Source organism: Cherax quadricarinatus, chromosome 90 (genome assembly GCF_038502225.1).
Source record: "Cherax quadricarinatus isolate ZL_2023a chromosome 90, ASM3850222v1, whole genome shotgun sequence".
In the NCBI taxonomy this organism is placed as follows: Eukaryota; Metazoa; Arthropoda; class Malacostraca; order Decapoda; family Parastacidae; genus Cherax; species Cherax quadricarinatus.
The window spans coordinates 2,380,511-2,400,510 of record NC_091381.1 but is presented as its reverse complement, the minus strand read 5'-3'; the positions used below and the strand labels follow the sequence as shown (position 1 = coordinate 2,400,510).

General features: G+C 46.4%; 1 protein-coding gene across 8 annotated transcripts in view; it reads right to left on the bottom strand.

Moving 5' to 3' along the window:
• Positions 1 to 20,000, bottom strand: part of LOC138855340 (lipase 3-like) — a 120,959-nt gene that overhangs the window by 21,493 nt on the left and 79,466 nt on the right. For all 8 annotated transcript variants that reach the window (XM_070104279.1, XM_070104278.1, XM_070104280.1 and 5 more), the window contains 3 exons: positions 8,482 to 8,596; positions 1,740 to 1,890; positions 760 to 852 (listed from right to left, as the gene is read on the bottom strand). In XM_070104279.1, coding sequence (XP_069960380.1) covers positions 760 to 852; positions 1,740 to 1,890; positions 8,482 to 8,596 — 359 coding nt within the window. The remainder of the gene's footprint in view (positions 1 to 759; positions 853 to 1,739; positions 1,891 to 8,481; positions 8,597 to 20,000) is intronic.

Genomic DNA, 20,000 nt, shown 5'->3' with positions numbered 1-20,000 from the left:
TATCTTTTGTTCGTATTAATAATCATTTGTTACTTAGCCTTGCCTAGAATGTTCTTATATGTTTTTATATATTCATATTCTTCATTGATTAAGATGTTACTTTTTAGTGACTAGTGTAATCAAAATTATATATGGTATAAAATTTATGTTATTCTATCTCTATACTCTGTAGTGGACAGTGGAAGCCACTGGTTAGCCAGACATTTCTACAGTAAACAAACCCAATGAATTAGACATACACATATGTCTAATTCATCAACCTGTCGGTTCTCTGAACCAGTTATATACATAACTGATCTTGGCTTCCACATATTTCAGATGTCAGCTTTAATACATACCAAGTGGCTCCAGTTATAAGCATGGCACGAGGAAATACTTCCAGCACAGTCTTACGTACCTGGCATACTCTCGGAAGCTTACGTACCTGACATACTCTCGGAAGCTTACGTACCTGGCATACTCTAGGAACCTTGCACTCTGGATATACTTCAGACATGGTCTTACATACTTGGTATACCTCCATCACAGTCTTACATTCTTGGTATATTTCCAACAGGTGACACAGACTTGCAAACTACTTATACTGACAAGTGAAATTAGTGAGAGAACCTTATTCAAGATAAAAGTCTATATATTCGGTTCGTCTACCCGTTTAGCCTTCCAGGTAATGTGTTTATACTCAGGCAAAGCCATGATAAGACTAAGAAATCTTGGATATATTTCCCCAAGTAATGTTTTTATAATAAAGAGTGTACTTACATCGATGACATTGGTGAGAGGTGCGATCAATGACAGTGGGACATGTCGACCTTGGACGTATGCAGCGGGTGCTAGGGCCGCCATCACTCGTATCTGAGAAAATAACACTGTTGGTGAGACCGTGTTGGCGTGTACTCGTATAACTGTGTTGGTGGGGCAGTGTTGGTGTGTACTCGCATAACTGTATTGGCGATTCTAGGATTAACTAGATTTATTAACTAGACGATATTAAGATACCGTTGTGCTCAGACACAGTAACACAACTGTGTCTTGGTACAGAGGGCATCTTCCACAACTTCATCGCTTAACTACTAGTGATGAGTGAGAAGGGTTGGATACCAAAGGGACTTGCCTAACATGGACCAGTAGGTTTGCCGCAGCGCTCCTCAATTCTTGCCTTCTTTCTTCTGTTAGTGGACCCCGTCCCCTACAATGTCTTCGAGATCTTCCACACCTCACCTTCCCCAGTATTAAGACTCCATTCTCATGCTTCGGCTTCATGGTCTGAAGGGACTGACCACCTCAAACACTCCTCACTACTCCTGCTGCCTTCAGTGCATTCTCCCCTGCATTTGACTGATGAAGCCTACCATGTAGGCGAAACGTTTCAACAATAAAGATACCCAACTGCTGCACATGTGTCTTACTCATTACATATAATTGAAGTTATCTTTTCCTTACTTTTGCTCCTGTACACCTGAAAGAAACCTCTGGGTTGGTCTTTGATTACTTGGCATCCCTAAGTTAATAGTCTCCTTTCTTGATTCTCCCAAAAGATATATATAAAGTCTAATATTCATCCATTTCGGTTTATTTACCAGCAACAGTAGTGCCAAATACCAGGAACTATTCCCTCTTGACCCAGCCCCAGGAGAGCAATATCTATGTAAATAGGCAGCCTATGGGATTTTTCCCCCTCATACGACGTGTCTAAATTGATGATACGGGGAGCAGGACGACAAAAATATCAACAAACCTACCCAGGAGTTGATGTATGGGTGGTAGTTCATCATGATGAAGAAGCCAGAGCCTCCCAGCGAGTGGCCGACGTAGTAAACTTGTTTGACTCCTGTCACGTCGCGTGCGTAGCTCAGCATGGCTGGGATGTCGTAGCGCCCAACCTCGTTCCAGCTACACGAATATCATCATCATTTGGAATAAAAATAATAATAATATTTTTTTTTGTTTTATAAAGGAAATGCATTGATAATAGGCCAAGACTTAGAAAAATCTTGGTAATATGTATGTGTTTATTGTTTGGATCTCTGGCTAGTTGCTTCCAACGTAAAGTACTGTACGTTAATAAACAACACGCACGCACACGCACACACACACACACACACACACACACACACACACACACACACACACACACACACAGACACAGACACAGACACACACACACACACAATAACAGATGCAATCTTCCCACCAGGATACCAGATCATGAGGAAAGATAGAAGGGGCAGGGGAGGAGGTGGGGTTGCTCTGCTCGTAAAAAACAGATGGAAATTCGAGAAAATGGAAGGAATAGATGAGACGGGAGAAAGAGACTACATAGCAGGTACACTTCAGTCTGGGGAACACAAAGTGGTCATTGCAGTGATGTATAATCCACCACAGAACTGCAGGAGGCCAAGAGAGGAATATGAAGAGAGCAACAGAGCAATGGTGGACACACTTGCTGAGGTGGCAAGAAGAGCTCACTCCAGCAGAGCAAAGTTGCTGGTTATGGGGGATTTCAACCACAGGGAGATTGACTGGGAAAACCTGGAGCCACATGGGGGTCCCGAAACATGGAGAGCCAGGATGTTGGACGTGGTGCTGGAAAACCTCATGCACCAACATGTTAAGGACACTACCAGAGTGAGAGGGGAGGATGAACCAGCAAGATTGGACCTTGTGTTCACCCTGGGCAGCTCAGACATTGAGGACATCAAGTATGAGAGTCCCCTAGGAGCTAGCGACCACGTGGTTCTGTGCTTTGAATACATAGTAGAGCTGCAAGTGGAGAGAATAACAGGAGTAGAATGGGAAAAGCCTGACTATAAAAGAGGGGACTACATAGGGTTGAAGAACTTCCTGCGGGAGGTCCAGTGGGACAGAGAACTGGCAGGAAAGCCAGTAAATGAAATGATGGAATATGTAGCAACAAAATGCAAGGAGGCAGTGGAAAGGTTCATTCCCAAGGGCAACAGTAACAACGGGAAGACCAGAACAAGCCCCTGGTTCACCCGACGGTGTAAGGAGGCAAAAACAAAGTGCAATAGAGAATGGAAAAAGTACAGAAGGCAGAGAACACACGAAAATAGGGAGATCAGTCGCAGAGCCAGGAATGAGTACGCACAGGTAAGGAGGGAGGCCCAGCGACAGTATGAAAATGACATAGCATCGAGAATCAAGACAGACCCGAAACTGTTGTATAGCCACATCAGGAGGAAGACAACAGTCAAAGACCAGGTGATCAGATTAAGGACAGAAGGTGGAGAACTCACAAGAAATGATCAGGAGGTATGTGAGGAGCTGAACAGGAGATTTAAGGAAGTTTTTACAGTAGAGACAGGAAGGGCTGTGGGAAGACAGGACAGAAGGGAACATCAAGAGGGAATATACCAACAGGTGTTGGATGACATACGAACAACTGAGGAGGAGGTGAAGAAGTTCTTAAGTGACCTTGACACCTCAAAGGCGATGGGACCGGACAACATCTCCCCATGGGTCCTTAGAGAAGGAGCAGAGATGCTGTGTGTGCCTCTAACCACAATCTTCAACACATCCCTTGAAACTGGGCAACTACCTGAGAAATGGAAGACAGCTAATGTAGTCCCCATATTTAAGAAAGGAAACAGAAACGAGGCACTAAACTACAGACCTGTGTCTCTGACATGTATTGTGTGCAAAGTCATGGAGAAGATTATCAGGAGGAGAGTGGTCGAACACCTGGAAAGGAACAAGATTATAAATGAAAACCAGCATGGGTTCATGGAAGGCAAATCTTGTATCACAAACCTCCTGGAGTTTTATGACAAGGTAACAGAAGTAAGACATGAGAGAGAGGGTTGGGTAGATTGCGTTTTCCTAGACTGCAGGAAGGCCTTTGACACAGTTCCCCACAAGAGATTAGTGCAGAAGCTGGAGGATCAGGCACACGTAAAAGGAAGGGCACTGCAATGGATAAGGGAATACCTGACAGGGAGGCAGCAACGAGTCATGGTACGTGAAGAGGTATCACAGTGGGCGCCTGTTACGAGCGGGGTCCCACAGGGGTCAGTTCTAGGACCAGTGCTATTTTTGATATATGTGAACGACATGATGGAAGGAATAGACTCTGAAGTGTCCCTGTTCGCAGATGACGTGAAGTTGATGAGAAGAATTAAATCGGACGAGGATGAGGCAGGACTGCAAAGAGACCTGGAGAGGCTGGACATGTGGTCCAGTAACTGGCTTCTCGAATTCAATCCAGCCAAATGCAAAGTCATGAAGATTGGGGAGGGGCAAAGAAGACCGCAGACAGAGTATAGGCTAGGTGGACAAAGACTACAGACCTCACTCAGGGAGAAAGACCTTGGGGTGACCATAACACCGAGCACATCACCGGAGGCACACATCAACCAAATAACCGCTGCAGCATACGGGCGCCTGGCAAACCTGAGAATAGCGTTTCGATACCTTAATAAGGAATCGTTCAAGACACTGTACACTGTGTATGTTAGGCCCATACTGGAGTATGCAGCACCAGTCTGGAACCCACACCTGGTCAAGCACGTCAAGAAGTTAGAGAAAGTACAAAGGTTTGCAACAAGGCTAGTCCCAGAGCTCAAGGGAATGTCGTACGAGGAAAGGTTAAGGGAAATCGGACTGACGACACTGGAGGACAGAAGGGTCAGGGGAGACATGATAACGACATACAAGATACTGCGGGGAATAGACAAGGTGGACAGAGATAGGATGTTCCAGAGAGGGGACACAGGGACAAGGGGTCACAACTGGAAGCTGAAGACTCAGACGAGTCACAGGGACGTTACGAAGTATTTCTTCAGTCATAGAGTTGTCAGCAAGTGGAATAGCCTAGCAAGTGAAGTAGTGGAGGCAGGAACCATACATAGTTTTAAGAAGAGGTATGACAAAGCTGAGGAAGCAGAGAGAGAGAGGATCCAGTAGCGATCAGTGAAGAGGCGGGGCCAGGAGCTGAGTCTCGACCCCTGCAACCACAATTAGGTGAGTACAATTAGGTGAGTACACACACACACACACACACACACCAGTGAGGGGGGGACCGAAGTAAAGGAAAGGGGCAAGACTTACGCAGATGCACTAATAAGTCACAAAGAGAGCCAGGATATATCGAGGAGAGAAAGTGGCATTCCGCTGGGTACAGGGACAATGGTGGGGGGAACTGTAGATGCAGGGGCACTGTCAAGCCACTGAGAGATACAGGAAATGATAATGGAAGCAGCGAAAGTGATCCTTCAATCAGACCCAGAGATGCAGAGATAAAAGTAATGGGAAGAGGAGAGGGAGAGGGCAGTTTTTATCCCTAGGCTTCAGGAGGCCGAAGGGAGGACATATGAAAGAAGACGACAAGGAGAGAAAAAAGAGATTGAAAATATCATCAAACAAAGAGGAAAGGAGGCTATGACTGACCTGATAAATTATCAGAGAATTGGGAGATACTCGAGGGGAAAAAATCAACCAGCCAAATTGGTTTTCAGGACAGAAATGGTGCAAAACAAGATCCTGCAGTGGAAACCACGGCTAAGAAGACAACAAAATCCAAGCAAGTGTTCCTCAGCCACGACAGAACACAAAGAATAGCAGAAACTAAGAGAGAGGATACAAAGTCGCAAAGAGCAAGAAAGCAGAAATCAAATCCCACTCTGCACACACAGACAGCCCCCCGAGCACAAACCCCACCTACACAGCAGTCTCACACAGTGTCATGCCAGGTCTCCCACTTCCCCAGCCCACACAAACCCTCAGAATACAATTCTGGAAAAGAAGCTGAAGGTATGGTACACCAACACAAATGGAACAACGAATAAGTGTGAGGAGTGGCACGAAAGAATCATGGAGGCACCCCATATGTCAAAGCTCTCACAGAAACCAAGCTGACGGTAATGATAAGAGACAAACTGTCCAACTGGATAACAGATCATGAAGAAAGATCGAGTGAACAGAAGGGAATGGAGGAGATGCACTGCTCATCAAAAACCAGTAGAGTTTCGAGGAGTTGGGCAGAAGGGAAGCAAGGGACTACATAATAGGAACATTCAGACAGGGAAGTCCTAAGGTGCTGATTACAATGATGTACAACCTACCACTGAATAGCAGGAGGCCAAGACAAAAGTACAATGAGAACAACAGAGCAATGGTTGATACACTACCTGAGGTTACCAGAAGGGCCAACATGGGGACTACAAAGTGCAAAGGGGAAGCCTGGAGCCACATGAGGGTCCAGAAATGTTGAGGGCCAAGATGAAAACCTCATGCATCAACATGTTAGGGACACTACCAGAGAGAGAGGAGAAGATGAACCATCAAGACTGTACCTCATATTCTCCTTGAGTCGTTTAGACATTGGGGACATCACATATGAAAGACCCCTCTGAGCTAGTGATCACGTTGTCCTGAACTTCGAATACATTTTCTAGCTAAAAGTAGAGAGGGAAGCAGCACGAGTAGGACAGAAGCCAAACTATAAAAGAGGGGACTACACAGGAATGAGGAATATCCTGCATGAGGTACAGTAGGAGAGAGAACCAGTAGAGAAAACAATTAATGAAAAAATGGAATACGTGGCCACAAAATGCGAAGAGGTGAAGGAGAGGTTTGTACCTAAGAGAAACAGAACCAATAGGAAGACCAGAACGAGCCCTTGGTTCACCCAAGCGCGCTAAGTGTGCTAGAGAATGTAAACAGTATAAAAGACAAAGGACCCAGGAAAATAAGGAGATTAACCGAAGAGCCAGATATGAACATGCATGAATAAGGCTGGAGGCCCAGTAGTAATACGAGAATGACATAACAACAAAAGCTATATTTGACCCAAAGCTGTTGTACAGCCACATCAAGAGGAAAGCAACAGTCAAAAACCAGGTAATCAGGCTGAAGAAGGATGGAGTGGGGATCACAAGAAACAATAAAGAAGTATGTGTAGAGCTAAACATGAGATTTATGGAAGTATTTTCAGTGAAGATAGACTGGACTACAGTAAATCGGAATAGTAGGGTACACCTAAAACTACCGGACACAAAACACACAACCAAAGAGGAAGTAAAGAGGCTGCTAAGTGAACTAAATACCTCAAAGAGGGTGGGATCGAATAACATTTCTACGTGGGTCCTGAGAGAAGGAGCAGAGATGCTGTGTGTGTCACTAACAACAATCTTCAACACATCTGTTGAAAAAATGCAACTGCCTGAGGTATGGAAGATCACAAATGTAGTCCGAATCTTTAAGAAAGGAGACAGACAGGTAGCATTAAACTACAGACCAATGTCACTGACATGTATAGTATGCAAAGTCATGGAGAAGCTTATCAGAAAAAGACAGGTGGGGTGGAGCCCCTAGAAAGGAACGAGCCTATACATGATATCCAGCATGGTTTCTGGGAGGGGGAAAATCCTGTATTCACAGACACCAAAATCCAGAGGGAAAATATTATGGAGGAGATAGAGAATTCGTTGATTATCCATGTTACTAACAGGCTGAAGGAGGACGAATGATGGTATATAAATAGTACAGAAATAGGAGACGCAAGCTGTTACAGAGCTGACAAGTGGGAAGGCCAATGTGAATATTGTGAAATAGTTGCAGAAATTTAGAACATACATAAAGGAAAAAAATGTTCCCAGTCAAAGTAACCCTTACGGAGAAAATACACGAAACAAGATTATGAAGCAGAAACCTTCATTAAAGAAATCAGAAGATTTTGATGCCTGTTTGTCGGTAAGGACAGAACAGAAAAAAAGAGGGAACAACCGAGTGAGAGAATACAAAATTGTCAGAGACAGGAAGGAGAACCAGAAAATGCATCGCAGGGGGAGGTAACTCAGCCTCTGGAGGGAATGTCGTGCACAGTTGTCGTTTCCCTAACACAACAACTCATAATAAGCCTTACCCTACCTCTCACCCTACACCCACACTCCTCACCCTTACCTCTGCAAGAACCTTCTTCATGACTACCCATCACACCAACGCCCAGTCACTAGTTCCTTTAACTCCTCAACCATCCCATCCACCCTCACATCAATAATTCTGATGTGTTCAGTCCATCAATCTTGACGAAAGTACAGCATATGCACGATGTGGTTGATATACAGGTGAAGTGGAGCAGTTGTTGGCTGTCACAGATGGACAAAATCCACTAGTGGAAGTAGGTCGTGACTGTAGGTGAGGAAAGTGTTGAAAAATTCCCTGTATTAAGATCCCTAGATATTGCAGTGTTGACATGTGCCCTATAAGTGGCTTAGAAATCTAACAAATTGTCGGTTTATTTAATACTCGTTACCTATTTATAGCTACAGAATGCGGGCTACATACTTTCTTCCCGATGGTCCATAATGCGGGCTATATGCTATCCTCCCGATGTTCCAGAAGGCAGACTACATGCTATCTTCACAATGGTTCAGAATGCGGGCTATATGCTATCCTCCCGGTGTTCCAGAACGCGCGGCTACTTATCACGGGAAAGTGCCACAATTTTGTTCACTCCCCACTTACCTGAAGTCCCAGAACTCGGGCTGCCTCGAACTCAGCTTAACGTGGCGCTGACCATAAAAGTTCCCTCTTGTGTTACCAATCCAAACGTCGTATCCCTCGTCGGCTAATATGAAGGCTGAGAGAGAGAGAGAGAAAAAAAAAGATGTTAACTGACATATCAGTGTGTTAACGCACTGGCCTGCGAGTTTTAGGAATCACCTGCCAATGGTTCAAAATTAAACACATGCGGTACAATGCGATCCTTTATTTGCTACGTTTCGTCCACACTGATGAAGTCTACTGTGTGGGCGAAACGGGGCCAATAAATGATCGCATTATACTGCGTCTGTGTAAAATTTTCCACTGCAATCGCCTCATTACGATTTCGTGAGTCATTAACTGATGTAGCTGACAATAACCGATAATACATTTTTAACCACTAAACGTCTGTGTCAAGCCACAAGCGACTCTTTCTTTACCTCTCCATCCTTATTCTCTTGTAATTCCCCTTCAGAGGACTTCCAGCCCTACTGGAACAAAAACGCTTAAGCTCCTGTTACTGTGTAACTCGTGGCAGGAAACTTCATGAAATCCTCAACGAATACTAACGTTTCAGTCCTATAGATCTCGCAGCCTCGGTAGTGACAGGGATAGTTAATAAATAAAGACACGAATACAGTATAATCCAATCATTTATTGACAACGTTTCGCTCACAAAGTGGGCTTTACCACGTCACAATGGGCGTGTGTTTAGGGTGCGTAGTGACGTGAAGAGTCAGGTGAGGTAATGTATGCTGACTTCTTACGTAGATTAATAACAGGTTGGACGAATACATATGGCTGAGAGATGAGGTTGGATTCGAGATTTTGAGAACAAGCAAGTTGAAGAATGAGATGATGGGTCACAGCACGTAGAAGACCCGGGCCAGGAGCCCCCGTCCTGGCGAACTTAACTGAACCTGAAGAATGAGACATTTGGGTATCTTTACTGTAAAAGCGTTATGCCAGCCAGTAGCTTCATCAGTCCAATACAGAGAAGAGCTGTGGAAAGATGAGGAGATTAAGGTAATCAGTCCCTCAGCCTTGAGATGTCTTCAGTCTTCTGCAGTGTTTCTCTGTACTATGACCTGTCGCTATGTGAGATAGCGATTAACAAGTTTCCTGGCAAGAGGCTCAGTTATTGTAGAAGCCGTTGTTTTGACTGAAGTTGCCTGGTGTGCTGATTAGTGAAGATAGCAGAATCCTGCACTTCGTAGTGTCTTCTTCTCTAACGATGAGTCGAGCGCTCTTATAACTGATCAAAAGGTTGAGGGAGTTGTTGGTCATTCAGCACAAGATGTGATGGAGGCTTGATCTTCCGTCTGCTGAGCACCAGATAAACGCCCTTCCTATCTGTATTTACCTAACTTAACTTGTCAGCAAGTACCCAACTGCTCTATAATTTAACGATTTCTGTCTCCTTGCTAGAATTTTGTCACTATATTCACTGTCTTCTAAATCTCTGGAAATTGTCTCATATCCTCTGAGGTGAGGATTTTAACTAGTGGTTCAGACAGTGTTTATAATCACTTGTGCAGGATCCATGTTGACACTTTACCAGTGCTTTGGATATATTTAGTTCACTAAAAAAACTTCGTCTCCTGTCGTGCATATGGCGTTCACTGCCCATTGGTGGACCCTTTGTCTCTAACTTTCTATTTTTTTCTTTTCTGCTCCTCTTAACTTTTCCGTTTTTCGTCAGCTCTTCACTATTCAATAATTTTTTCACTTTCATTTTCCTTCTGATGTAGCCGAGAAGCACATCGGATCAAACTTTGCTTCTGATGTCATTTTTAAACTGTTGCGAAGCTTCTCTTCTCATCCTTGCATATTCGTTTCTGGCTCTTCTGTTCTCCTCTTCGTCTTTTTCTGTCCATTTCTTTCTATAGTTTTTCACGATTCTTGTACTTCTCTTTTTTCTGTTCTCAGCATGTTTGTTGTGTGTGTGGGAGGGTTAAGACGCACGTAACTCTCCTTGTCTTCTAATAACATGTTCATTATTCCTCTATAATCTACCTTGTTCATAATTACTATCGCATTTGTTTTGTCTGTTTCGTAAGATAAAGTCCAGGATCTTTACTTAATTCATGGTATAACTAAACAAATCTTTGAGGACAATTGTGTTGTAGAGATGTGAGCACAACTCACACCTCTGCAACACAATATTCCTCTGCAACACAATTGTCCTCAAAGATATGTTAAGTTATACCATGAATTAAGAAAAGATCCTGGACTTCACCTTACGAAACAGACAAAAACAAATGTGATAGTAATTATAGACAAGGTAGATTATAGTGGAAAAATGAACATGTTATTAGAAGACGGGGGAACTTACGTGCCTTTTAAGGAACTGGGAAGGTGAGTAGGTGGAGCCTGGGTTACGGTGGTGCCGAAGGTGGAATAAGGGAAAGGTGAGGGGAGAGGGAGAGAAAAGGAATTGTTGGTGAGAAGAATCTCAAGTATGTTCTTAAAGACATAATAATGTTCCCAGTTCACTCCACTCACAACCCCCCTCCCCCCTCTAAGCCAGTAACAATGTTCTCACATGTTCACTCACAACCCGCCTCCCCCCTCTAAACCAGTAACAATGTTCTCACATGTCCACTCACAACCCTCCCCCCTCTAAACCAGTAACAATGTTCTCACATGTTCACTCACAACCCCCCTCCCCCCTCTAAACCAGTAACAATGTTCTCACATGTCCACTCACAACCCCCCTCCCCCCTCTAAACCAGTAATAATGTTCTCACATGTCCACTCACAACCCCCCTCCCCCCTCTAAACCAGTAACAATGTTCTCACATGTCCACTCACAACCCCCCTCCCCCTCTAAACCAGTAACAATGTTCTCACATGTCCACTCACAACCCCCCTCCCCCCTCTAAACAAGTAACAATGTTCTCACATGTCCACTCACAACCCCACTCCCCCCTCTAAACTAGTAATAATGTTCTCACATGTCCACTCACAACCCCCCTCCCCCTCTAAACCAGTAACAATGTTCTCACATGTCCACTCACAACCCCCCTCCCCCCTCTAAACCAGTAACAACGTTCTCATATGTTCACTCACAACCCCCCTCCCCCCTCTAAACCAGTAACAATGTTCTCACATGTCCACTCACAACCCCCCTCCCCCCTCTAAATCAGTAACAATGTTCTCACATGTCCACTCACAACCCCCCTCCCCACTCTAAACCAGTAACAATGTTCTCACATGTCCACTCACAACCCCCCTCCCCCCGCTAAACCAGTAACAATGTTCTCACATGTCCACTCCCACCCCCCTCCCCCTCTAAACCAGTAACAATGTTCTCACATGTCCACTCACAACCCCCCTCCCCCCTCTAAACCAGTAACAATGTTCTCACATGTTCACTCACAACCCCCCTCCCCCCTCTAAACCAGTAACAATGTTCTCACATGTCCACTCACAACCCCCCTCCCCCTCTAAACCAGTAACAATGTTCTCACATGTCCACTCACAACCCCCTCCCCCCTCTAAACCAGTAACAATGTTCTCACATGTCCACTCACAACCCCCCTCCCCCCTCTAAACCAGTAACAATGTTCTCACATGTTCACTCACAACCCCCCTCCCCCCTCTAAACCAGTAACAATGTTCTCACATGTCCACTCACAACCCCCCTCCCCCCTCTCAACCAGTAACAATGTTCTCACAAGTCCACTCACAACTCCCCTCCCCCTCTAAACCAGTAACAATGTTCTCACATGCTCACTCACAACCCCCTCCCCCCTCTAAACCAGTAACAATGTTCTCACATGTCCACTCACAACCCCCCTCCCCCCTCTAAACCAGTAACAATGTTCTCACAAGTCCACTCACAACCCCCTCCCCCCTCTAAACCAGTAACAATGTTCTCACATGTCCACTCACAACCCCCTCCCCCCTCTAAACCAGTAACAATGTTCTCACATCACTCACAACCACCCTCCCCCCTCTAAACCAGTAACAATGTTCTCACATGTCCACTCACAACCCCCTCTCCCCCTTTAAACCAGTAACAATGTTCTCACATGTTCACTCACAACCCCCATCCCCCCTCTAAACCAGTAACAATGTTCTCACATGTTCACTCACAACCCCCCTCACCCCCTCTAAACCAGTAACAATGTTCTCACATGTCCACTCACAACCCCCCTCCCCCCTCTAAACCAGTAACAATGTTCTCTCATGTCCACTCACAACCCCCCCTCCCCCCTCTAAACCAGTAACAATGTTCTCACATGTCCACTCACAACCCCCCTCTCCCCTCTCTAAACCAGTAACAATGTTCTCACATGTCCACTCACAACCCCCGTCTTCCCCCTCTAAACCAGTAACAATGTTCTCACATGTCCACTCACAACCCCCCTCCCCCCTCTAAACCAGTAACAATGATTTCACATATCCACTCACAACCCCCGTCCCCCCTCTCAACCAGTAACAATGTTCTCACATGTCCACTCACAACCCTCCCCCCTCTAAACCAGTAACAATGTTCTCATATGTTCACTCACAACCCCCCCCTCTAAACCAGTAACAATGTTCTCATATGTCCACTCACAACCCCCCCTCTAAACCTGTAACAATTTTCTCACATGTCCACTCAAAACCCCCTCCCCCCTCTAAACCATTAACAATGTTCTCACATGTCCACTCACAACCCCCCTCCCCCCTCTAAACCAGTAACAATGTTCTCACATGTTCACTCACAACCCCCCTCCCCCCTCTAAACCAGTAACAATGTTCTCACATGTCCACTCACAACCCCCCTCCCACTCTAAACCAGTAACAATGTTCTCACATGTCCACTCACAACCACCTCCCCCTCTAAACCAGTATCTATGTTCTCACATGTACACTCACAAACCGCCTCCCCCCTCTAAACCAGTAACAATGTTCTCACCTGTCCACTCACAACCCCCCTCCCCCCTCTAAACCATTAACAATGTTCTCACATGTCCACTCACAACCCCCCTCCCCCCTCTAAACCATTAACAATGTTCTCACATGTCCACTCACAACCTCCTCCCCCTCTAAACCAGAAACAATGTTCTCACATGTCCACTCACAACCCCCCTCCCCCCTCTAAACCAGTAACAATGTTCTCACCTGTCCACTCACAACCCACCTCCCCCTCTAAAACAGTAACAATGTTCTCACATGTCCACTCACAACCCCCTCCCCCTTCTAAACCAGTAACAATGTTCTCATATGTCCACTCACAACCCCCCTCCCCCCTCTAAACCAGTAACAATGTTCTCACATGTCCACTCACAACCCCCCTCTCCCCCTCTAAACCAGTAACAATGTTCTCACATGTCCACTCACAACCTCCCCCCCTCTAAACCAGTAACAATGTTCTCCCATGTCCACTCACAACCACCCTCCCCCCTCTAAACCAGTAACATTGTTCTCACATGACCACTCACAACCCTCCCCCCTCTAAACCAGTAACAATGTTCTCACATGTCCAATCACAACCCTCCCCCCTCTAAACCAGCAACAATGTTCTCACATGTCCACTCACAACCCTCCCCCCTCTAAACCAGTAACAATGTTCTCACATGTCCACTCACAACCCTCCCCCCTCTAAACCAGCAACAATGTTCTCACATGTCCACTCACAACCCTCCCCCCTCTAAACCAGCAACAATGTTCTCACATGTTCATTCGCAACCCCCCCCCTCTAAACCAGTAACAATGTTCTCACATGTTCATTCACATCCCCCCTCCCCCCTCTAAACCAGTAACAATGTTCTCACATATCCACTCACAACCCCCTCCTCCCTCTACACCAGTCAAACTGTTCTCACATGTCCACTCTCATCCCCCCTCCCCCCTCTAACCCCGTAACAAGGTTCTCACATGTTCACTCACACCCCCCTCCCCCCTCTAAACCAGTAACAATGTTCTCACATGTCCACTCACAACCCCCCCCTTTAAACCAGTAACAATGTTCTCACATGTCCACTCACAACCCCCCTCCCCCCTCTAAACCAGTAACAATGTTCTCACATGTTCACTCACAACCCCCCTCCCCCCTCTAAACCAGTAACAATGTTCTCACATGTCCACTCACAACCCCCCTCCCCCTCTAAACCAGTAACAATGTTCTCACATGTCCACTCACAACTCCCCTCCCCCCTCTAAACCAGTAACAATGTTCTCACATGTCCACTCACAACCCCCCTCCCCCCTCTAAACCAGTAACAATGTTCTCACATGTTCACTCACAACCCCCCTCCCCCTCTAAACCAGTAACAATGTTCTCACATGACCACTCACAACCCCCCTCCCCCCTCTAAACCAGTAACAATGTTCTCACAATTCCACTCACAACCCCCCTCCCCCTCCAAAAAAGTAACAATGTTCTCACATGTTCACTCACAACCCCCCTCCCCCCTCTAAACCAGTAACAATGTTCTCACATGTTCACTCACAACCCCCCTCCCCCTCTAAACCAGTAACAATGTTCTCACATGTTCACTCACAACCCCCCTCCCCCTCTAAACCAGTAACCATGTTCTCACATGTTCACTCACAACCCCCCTCCCCCCTCTAAACCAGTAACAATGTTCTCACATGTTCACTCACAACCCCCTCCCCCCTCTAAACCAGTAACAATGTTCTCACATGTCCACTCACAACCCCCCTCCCCCCTCTAAACCAGTAACAATGTTCTCACATGTCCACTCACAACCCCCCTCCCCCTCTAAACCAGTAACAATGTTCTCACATGTTCACTCACAACCCCCCTCCCCCCTCTAAACCAGTAAAAATGTTCTCACATGTCCACTCACAACCCCCGTCCCCCCTCTAAACCAGTAACAATGTTCTCACAAGTCCACTCACAACCCCCCTCCCCCTCTAAACCAGTAATAATGTTCTCACATGTTCACTCACAACCTTCCTCCCCCTCTAAACCAGTAGCAATGTTCTCACATGACCACTCACAACCCCCCTCCCCCCTCTAAACCAGTAACAATGTTCTCACAAGTCCACTCACAACCCCCCTCCCCCTCCAAAAAAGTAACAATGTTCTCAAATGGTCACTCACAACCCCCCTCCCCCCTCTAAACCAGTAACAATGTTCTCACATGTTCACTCACAACCCCCCTCCCCCCTCTAAACCAGTAACAATGTTCTCACATGTTCACTCACAACCCCCCTCCCCCTCTAAACCAGTAACCATGTTCTCACATGTTCACTCACAACCCCCCTCCCCCCTCTAAACCAGTAACAATGTTCTCACATGTTCACTCACAACCCACCTCTCCCCTCTAAACCAGTAACAATGTTCTCACATGTCCACTCACAACCCCCCTCCCCCCTCTAAACCAGTAACAATGTTCTCACATGTCCACTCACAACCCCCCTCCCCCTCTAAACCAGTAACAATGTTCTCACATGTTCACTGACAACCCCCCTCCCCCCTCTAAACCAGTAAAAATGTTCTCACATGTCCACTCACAACCCCCGTCCCCCCTCTAAACCAGTAACAATGTTCTCACAAGTCCACTCACAACCCCCCTCCCCTTCTAAACCAGTAATAATGTTCTCACATGTTCACTCACAACCCCCCTCCCCCCTCTAAACCAGGAACAATGTTCTCACAGGTTCACTCACAACCCCCCTCCCCCCTCTAAACCAGTAACAATGTTCTCACATGTCCACTCACAACCCTCCCCCCTCTAAACCAGAAACAATGTTCTCACATGTCCACTCACAACCCTCCCCCCTCTAAACCAGTAACAATGTTCTCACATGTTCATTCACAACCCTCCCCCCTCTAAACCAGTAACAATGTTCTCACATGTCCACTCACAACCCTCCCCCCTCTAAACCAGTAACAATGTTCTCACATGTTCATTCACAACCCTCCCCCCTCTAAACCAGTAACAATGTTCTCACATGTCCACTCACAACCCTCCCCCCTCTAAACCAGTAACAATGTTCTCACATGTTCATTCACAACCCTCCCCCCTCTAAACCAGTAACAATGTTCTCACATGTCCACTCACAACCCTCCCCCATCTAAACCAGTAACAATGTTCTCACATGTTCATTCACAACCCTCCCCCCTCTAAACCAGTAACAATGTTCTCACATGTTCACTCACAACCCTCCCCCCTCTAAACCAGTAATAATGTTCTCACATGTTCACTCACAACCCTCCCCCCTCTAAACCAGTAATAATGTTCTCACATGTCCACTCACAACCCTCCCCCCTCTAAACCAGTAACAATGTTCTCACATGTCCAATCACAACCCTTCCCCCTCTAAACCAGTAATAATGTTCTCACATGTTCACTCACAACCCCCCTCCCCCCTCTAAACCAGTAACAATGTTCTCACATGTCCACTCACAACCCTCCCCCCTCTAAACCAGAAATAATGTTCTCACATGTTCACTCACAACCCCCCTCCCCCCTCTAAACCAGTAACAATGTTCTCACATGTCCACTCACAACCCTCCCCCCTCTAAACCAGTAATAATGTTCTCACATGTTCACTCACAACCCCCCTCCCCCCTCTAAACCAGTAACAATGTTCTCACATGTCCACTCACAACCCTCCCCCCTCTAAACCAGTAATAATGTTCTCACATGTTCACTCACATCCCCCCTCCCCCCTCTAAACCAGTAACAATGTTCTCACATGTTCACTCACAACCCCCCCTCCCCCCTCTAAACCAGTAATAATGTTGTCACATGTTCACTCACAACCCTCCCCCCTCTAAACCAGTAACAATGTTCTCACATGTTCACTCACAACCCCCCTCCCCCCTCTAAACCAGTAACAATGTTCTCACATGTCCACTCACAACCCTCCCCCTCTAAACCAGTAATAATGTTCTCACATGTTCACTCACAACCCCCCCCCCTCTAAACCAGTAACAATGTTCTCACATGTCCACTCACAACCCTCCCCCCTCTAAACCAGTAACAATGTTCTCACATGTCCACTCACAACCCTCCCCCCTCTAAACCAGTAACAATGTTCTCACATGTCCACTCACAACCCTCCCCCCTCTAAACCAGTAATAATGTTCTCACATGTTCACTCACCACCCCCCCCCCTCTAAACCAGTAATAATGTTCTCACATGTTCACTCACAACCCCCCTCCCCCTCTAAACCAGTAATAATGTTCTCACATGTTCACTCACAACCCCCCTCCCCCTCTAAACCAGTAATAATGTTCTCACATGTTCACTCACAACCCCCCTCCCCCTCTAAACCAGTAATAATGTTCTCACATGTTCACTCACAACCCCCCTCCCCCCTCTAAACCAGTAATAATGTTCTCACATGTTCACTCACAACCCCCCTCCCCTTATAAACCAGTAATAATGTTCTCACAAGTCCACTCACAACCCCCCTCCCCCCTCTAAACCAGTAATAATGTTCTCACATGTACACTCACAATCCCCCTCCCCCCGCTAAACCAGTAACAAAGTTCTCACATGTTCACTCACAATCCCCCTCCCCCCTCTAAACCAGTAACAATGTTCTCACATGTTCACTCACAATCCCCCTCCCCCCTCTAAACCAGTAATAATGTTCTCACATGTTCACTCACAATCCCCCTCCCCCCTCTAAACCAGTAACAATGTTCTCACATGTTCACTCACAACCCTCCTCCCTCTAAACCAGTAATAATGTTCTCACATGTCCACTCACAACCCCCCTCCCCCCTCTAAACCAGTAACAATGTTCTCACATGTTCACTCACAACCCCCCTCCCCCCTCTAAACCAGTAACAATGTTCTCACATGTTCACTCACAACCCCCCTCCCCCCTCTAAACCAGTAACAATGTTCTCACATGTTCACTCACATCCCCCCTCCCCCCGTTAAACCAGTAACAATGTTCTCACATGTTCACTCACAACCCCCCTCCCCCCTCTAAACCAGTAACAATGTTCTCACATGTTCACTCACAACCCCCCTCCCCCCTCTAAACCAGTAACAATGTTCTAACATGTTCACTCACAACCCCCCTCCCCCCTCTAAACCAGTAACAATGTTCTCACATGTTCACTCACAATCCCCCTCCCCCCTCTAAACCAGTAACAATGTTCTCACATGTTCACTCACAATCCCCCTCCCCCCTCTAAACCAGTAATAATGTTCTCACATGTTCACTCACAAACCCCCTCCCCCCTCTAAACCAGTAACAATGTTCTCACATGTTCACTCACAACCCTCCCCCCTCTAAACCAGTAATAATGTTCTCACATGTCCACTCACAACCCCCCTCCCCCCTCTTAACCAGTAACAATGTTCTCACATGTTCACTCACAACCCCCCTCCCCCCTCTAAACCAGTAATAATGTTCTCACATGTTCACTCACAACCCCCCCCTCTAAACCAGTAACAATGTTCTCACATGTCCACTCACAACCCTCCCCCCTCTAAACCAGTAACAATGTTCTCACATGTCCTCTCTAAACCAGTAACAATGTTCTCACATGTTCACTCACAACCCCCCTCCCCCCTCTAGACCAGTAACAATGTTCTCACATGTTCACTCACAACCCCCCTCCCCCCTCTAAACCAGTAACAATGTTCTCCATGTCCACTCACAACCCCCCTCCCCCCTCTAAACCAGTAATAATGTTCTCACATGTCCACTCACAACCCCCCTCCCCCCTCTAAACCACAATGTTCTCACATGTCCACTCACAACCCCCCTCCCCCCTCTAACCAGTAACAATGTTCTCACATGTTCACTCACAACCCCCCTCTCTAAACCAGTAACAATGTTCTCACATGTTCACTCACAACCCCCCTCCCCCCTCTAAACCAGTAACAATGTTCTCACATGTTCACTCACAACCCCCCCTCCCCCCTCTAAACCAGTAACAATGTTCTCACATGTCCACTCACAACTCCCCCTCCCCCCCTCTAAACCAGTAATAATGTTCTCACATGTCCACTCACAACCCCCCTCCCCCCTCTAAACCAGTAACAATGTTCTCACATGTCCACTCACAACCCCCCTCCCCCCTCTAAACCAGTAACAATGTTCTCACATGTTCACTCACAACCCCCCTCTCCCCTCTAAACCAGTAACAATGTTCTCACATGTTCACTCACAACCCCCCTCCCCCCTCTAAACCAGTAATAATGTTCTCACATGTTCACTCACAACCCTCCCCCCTCTAAACCAGTAATAATGTTCTCACATGTTCACTCACAACCCTCCCCCCTCTAAACCAGTAATAATGTTCTCACATGTTAACTCACAACCCTCCCTTCTCTAAACCAGTAACAATGTTCTCACATGTTCACTCACAACCCCCCCCCCTCTAAACCAGTAACAATGTTCTCACATGTTCACTCACAACCCTCCCCCCTCTAAACCAGTAATAATGTTCTCACATGTTCACTCACAATCCCCCTCCCCCCTCTAAACCAGTATCAATGTTCTCACATGTCCACTCACAACCCTCCCCCCTCTAAACCAGTAACAATGTTCTCACATGTTCACT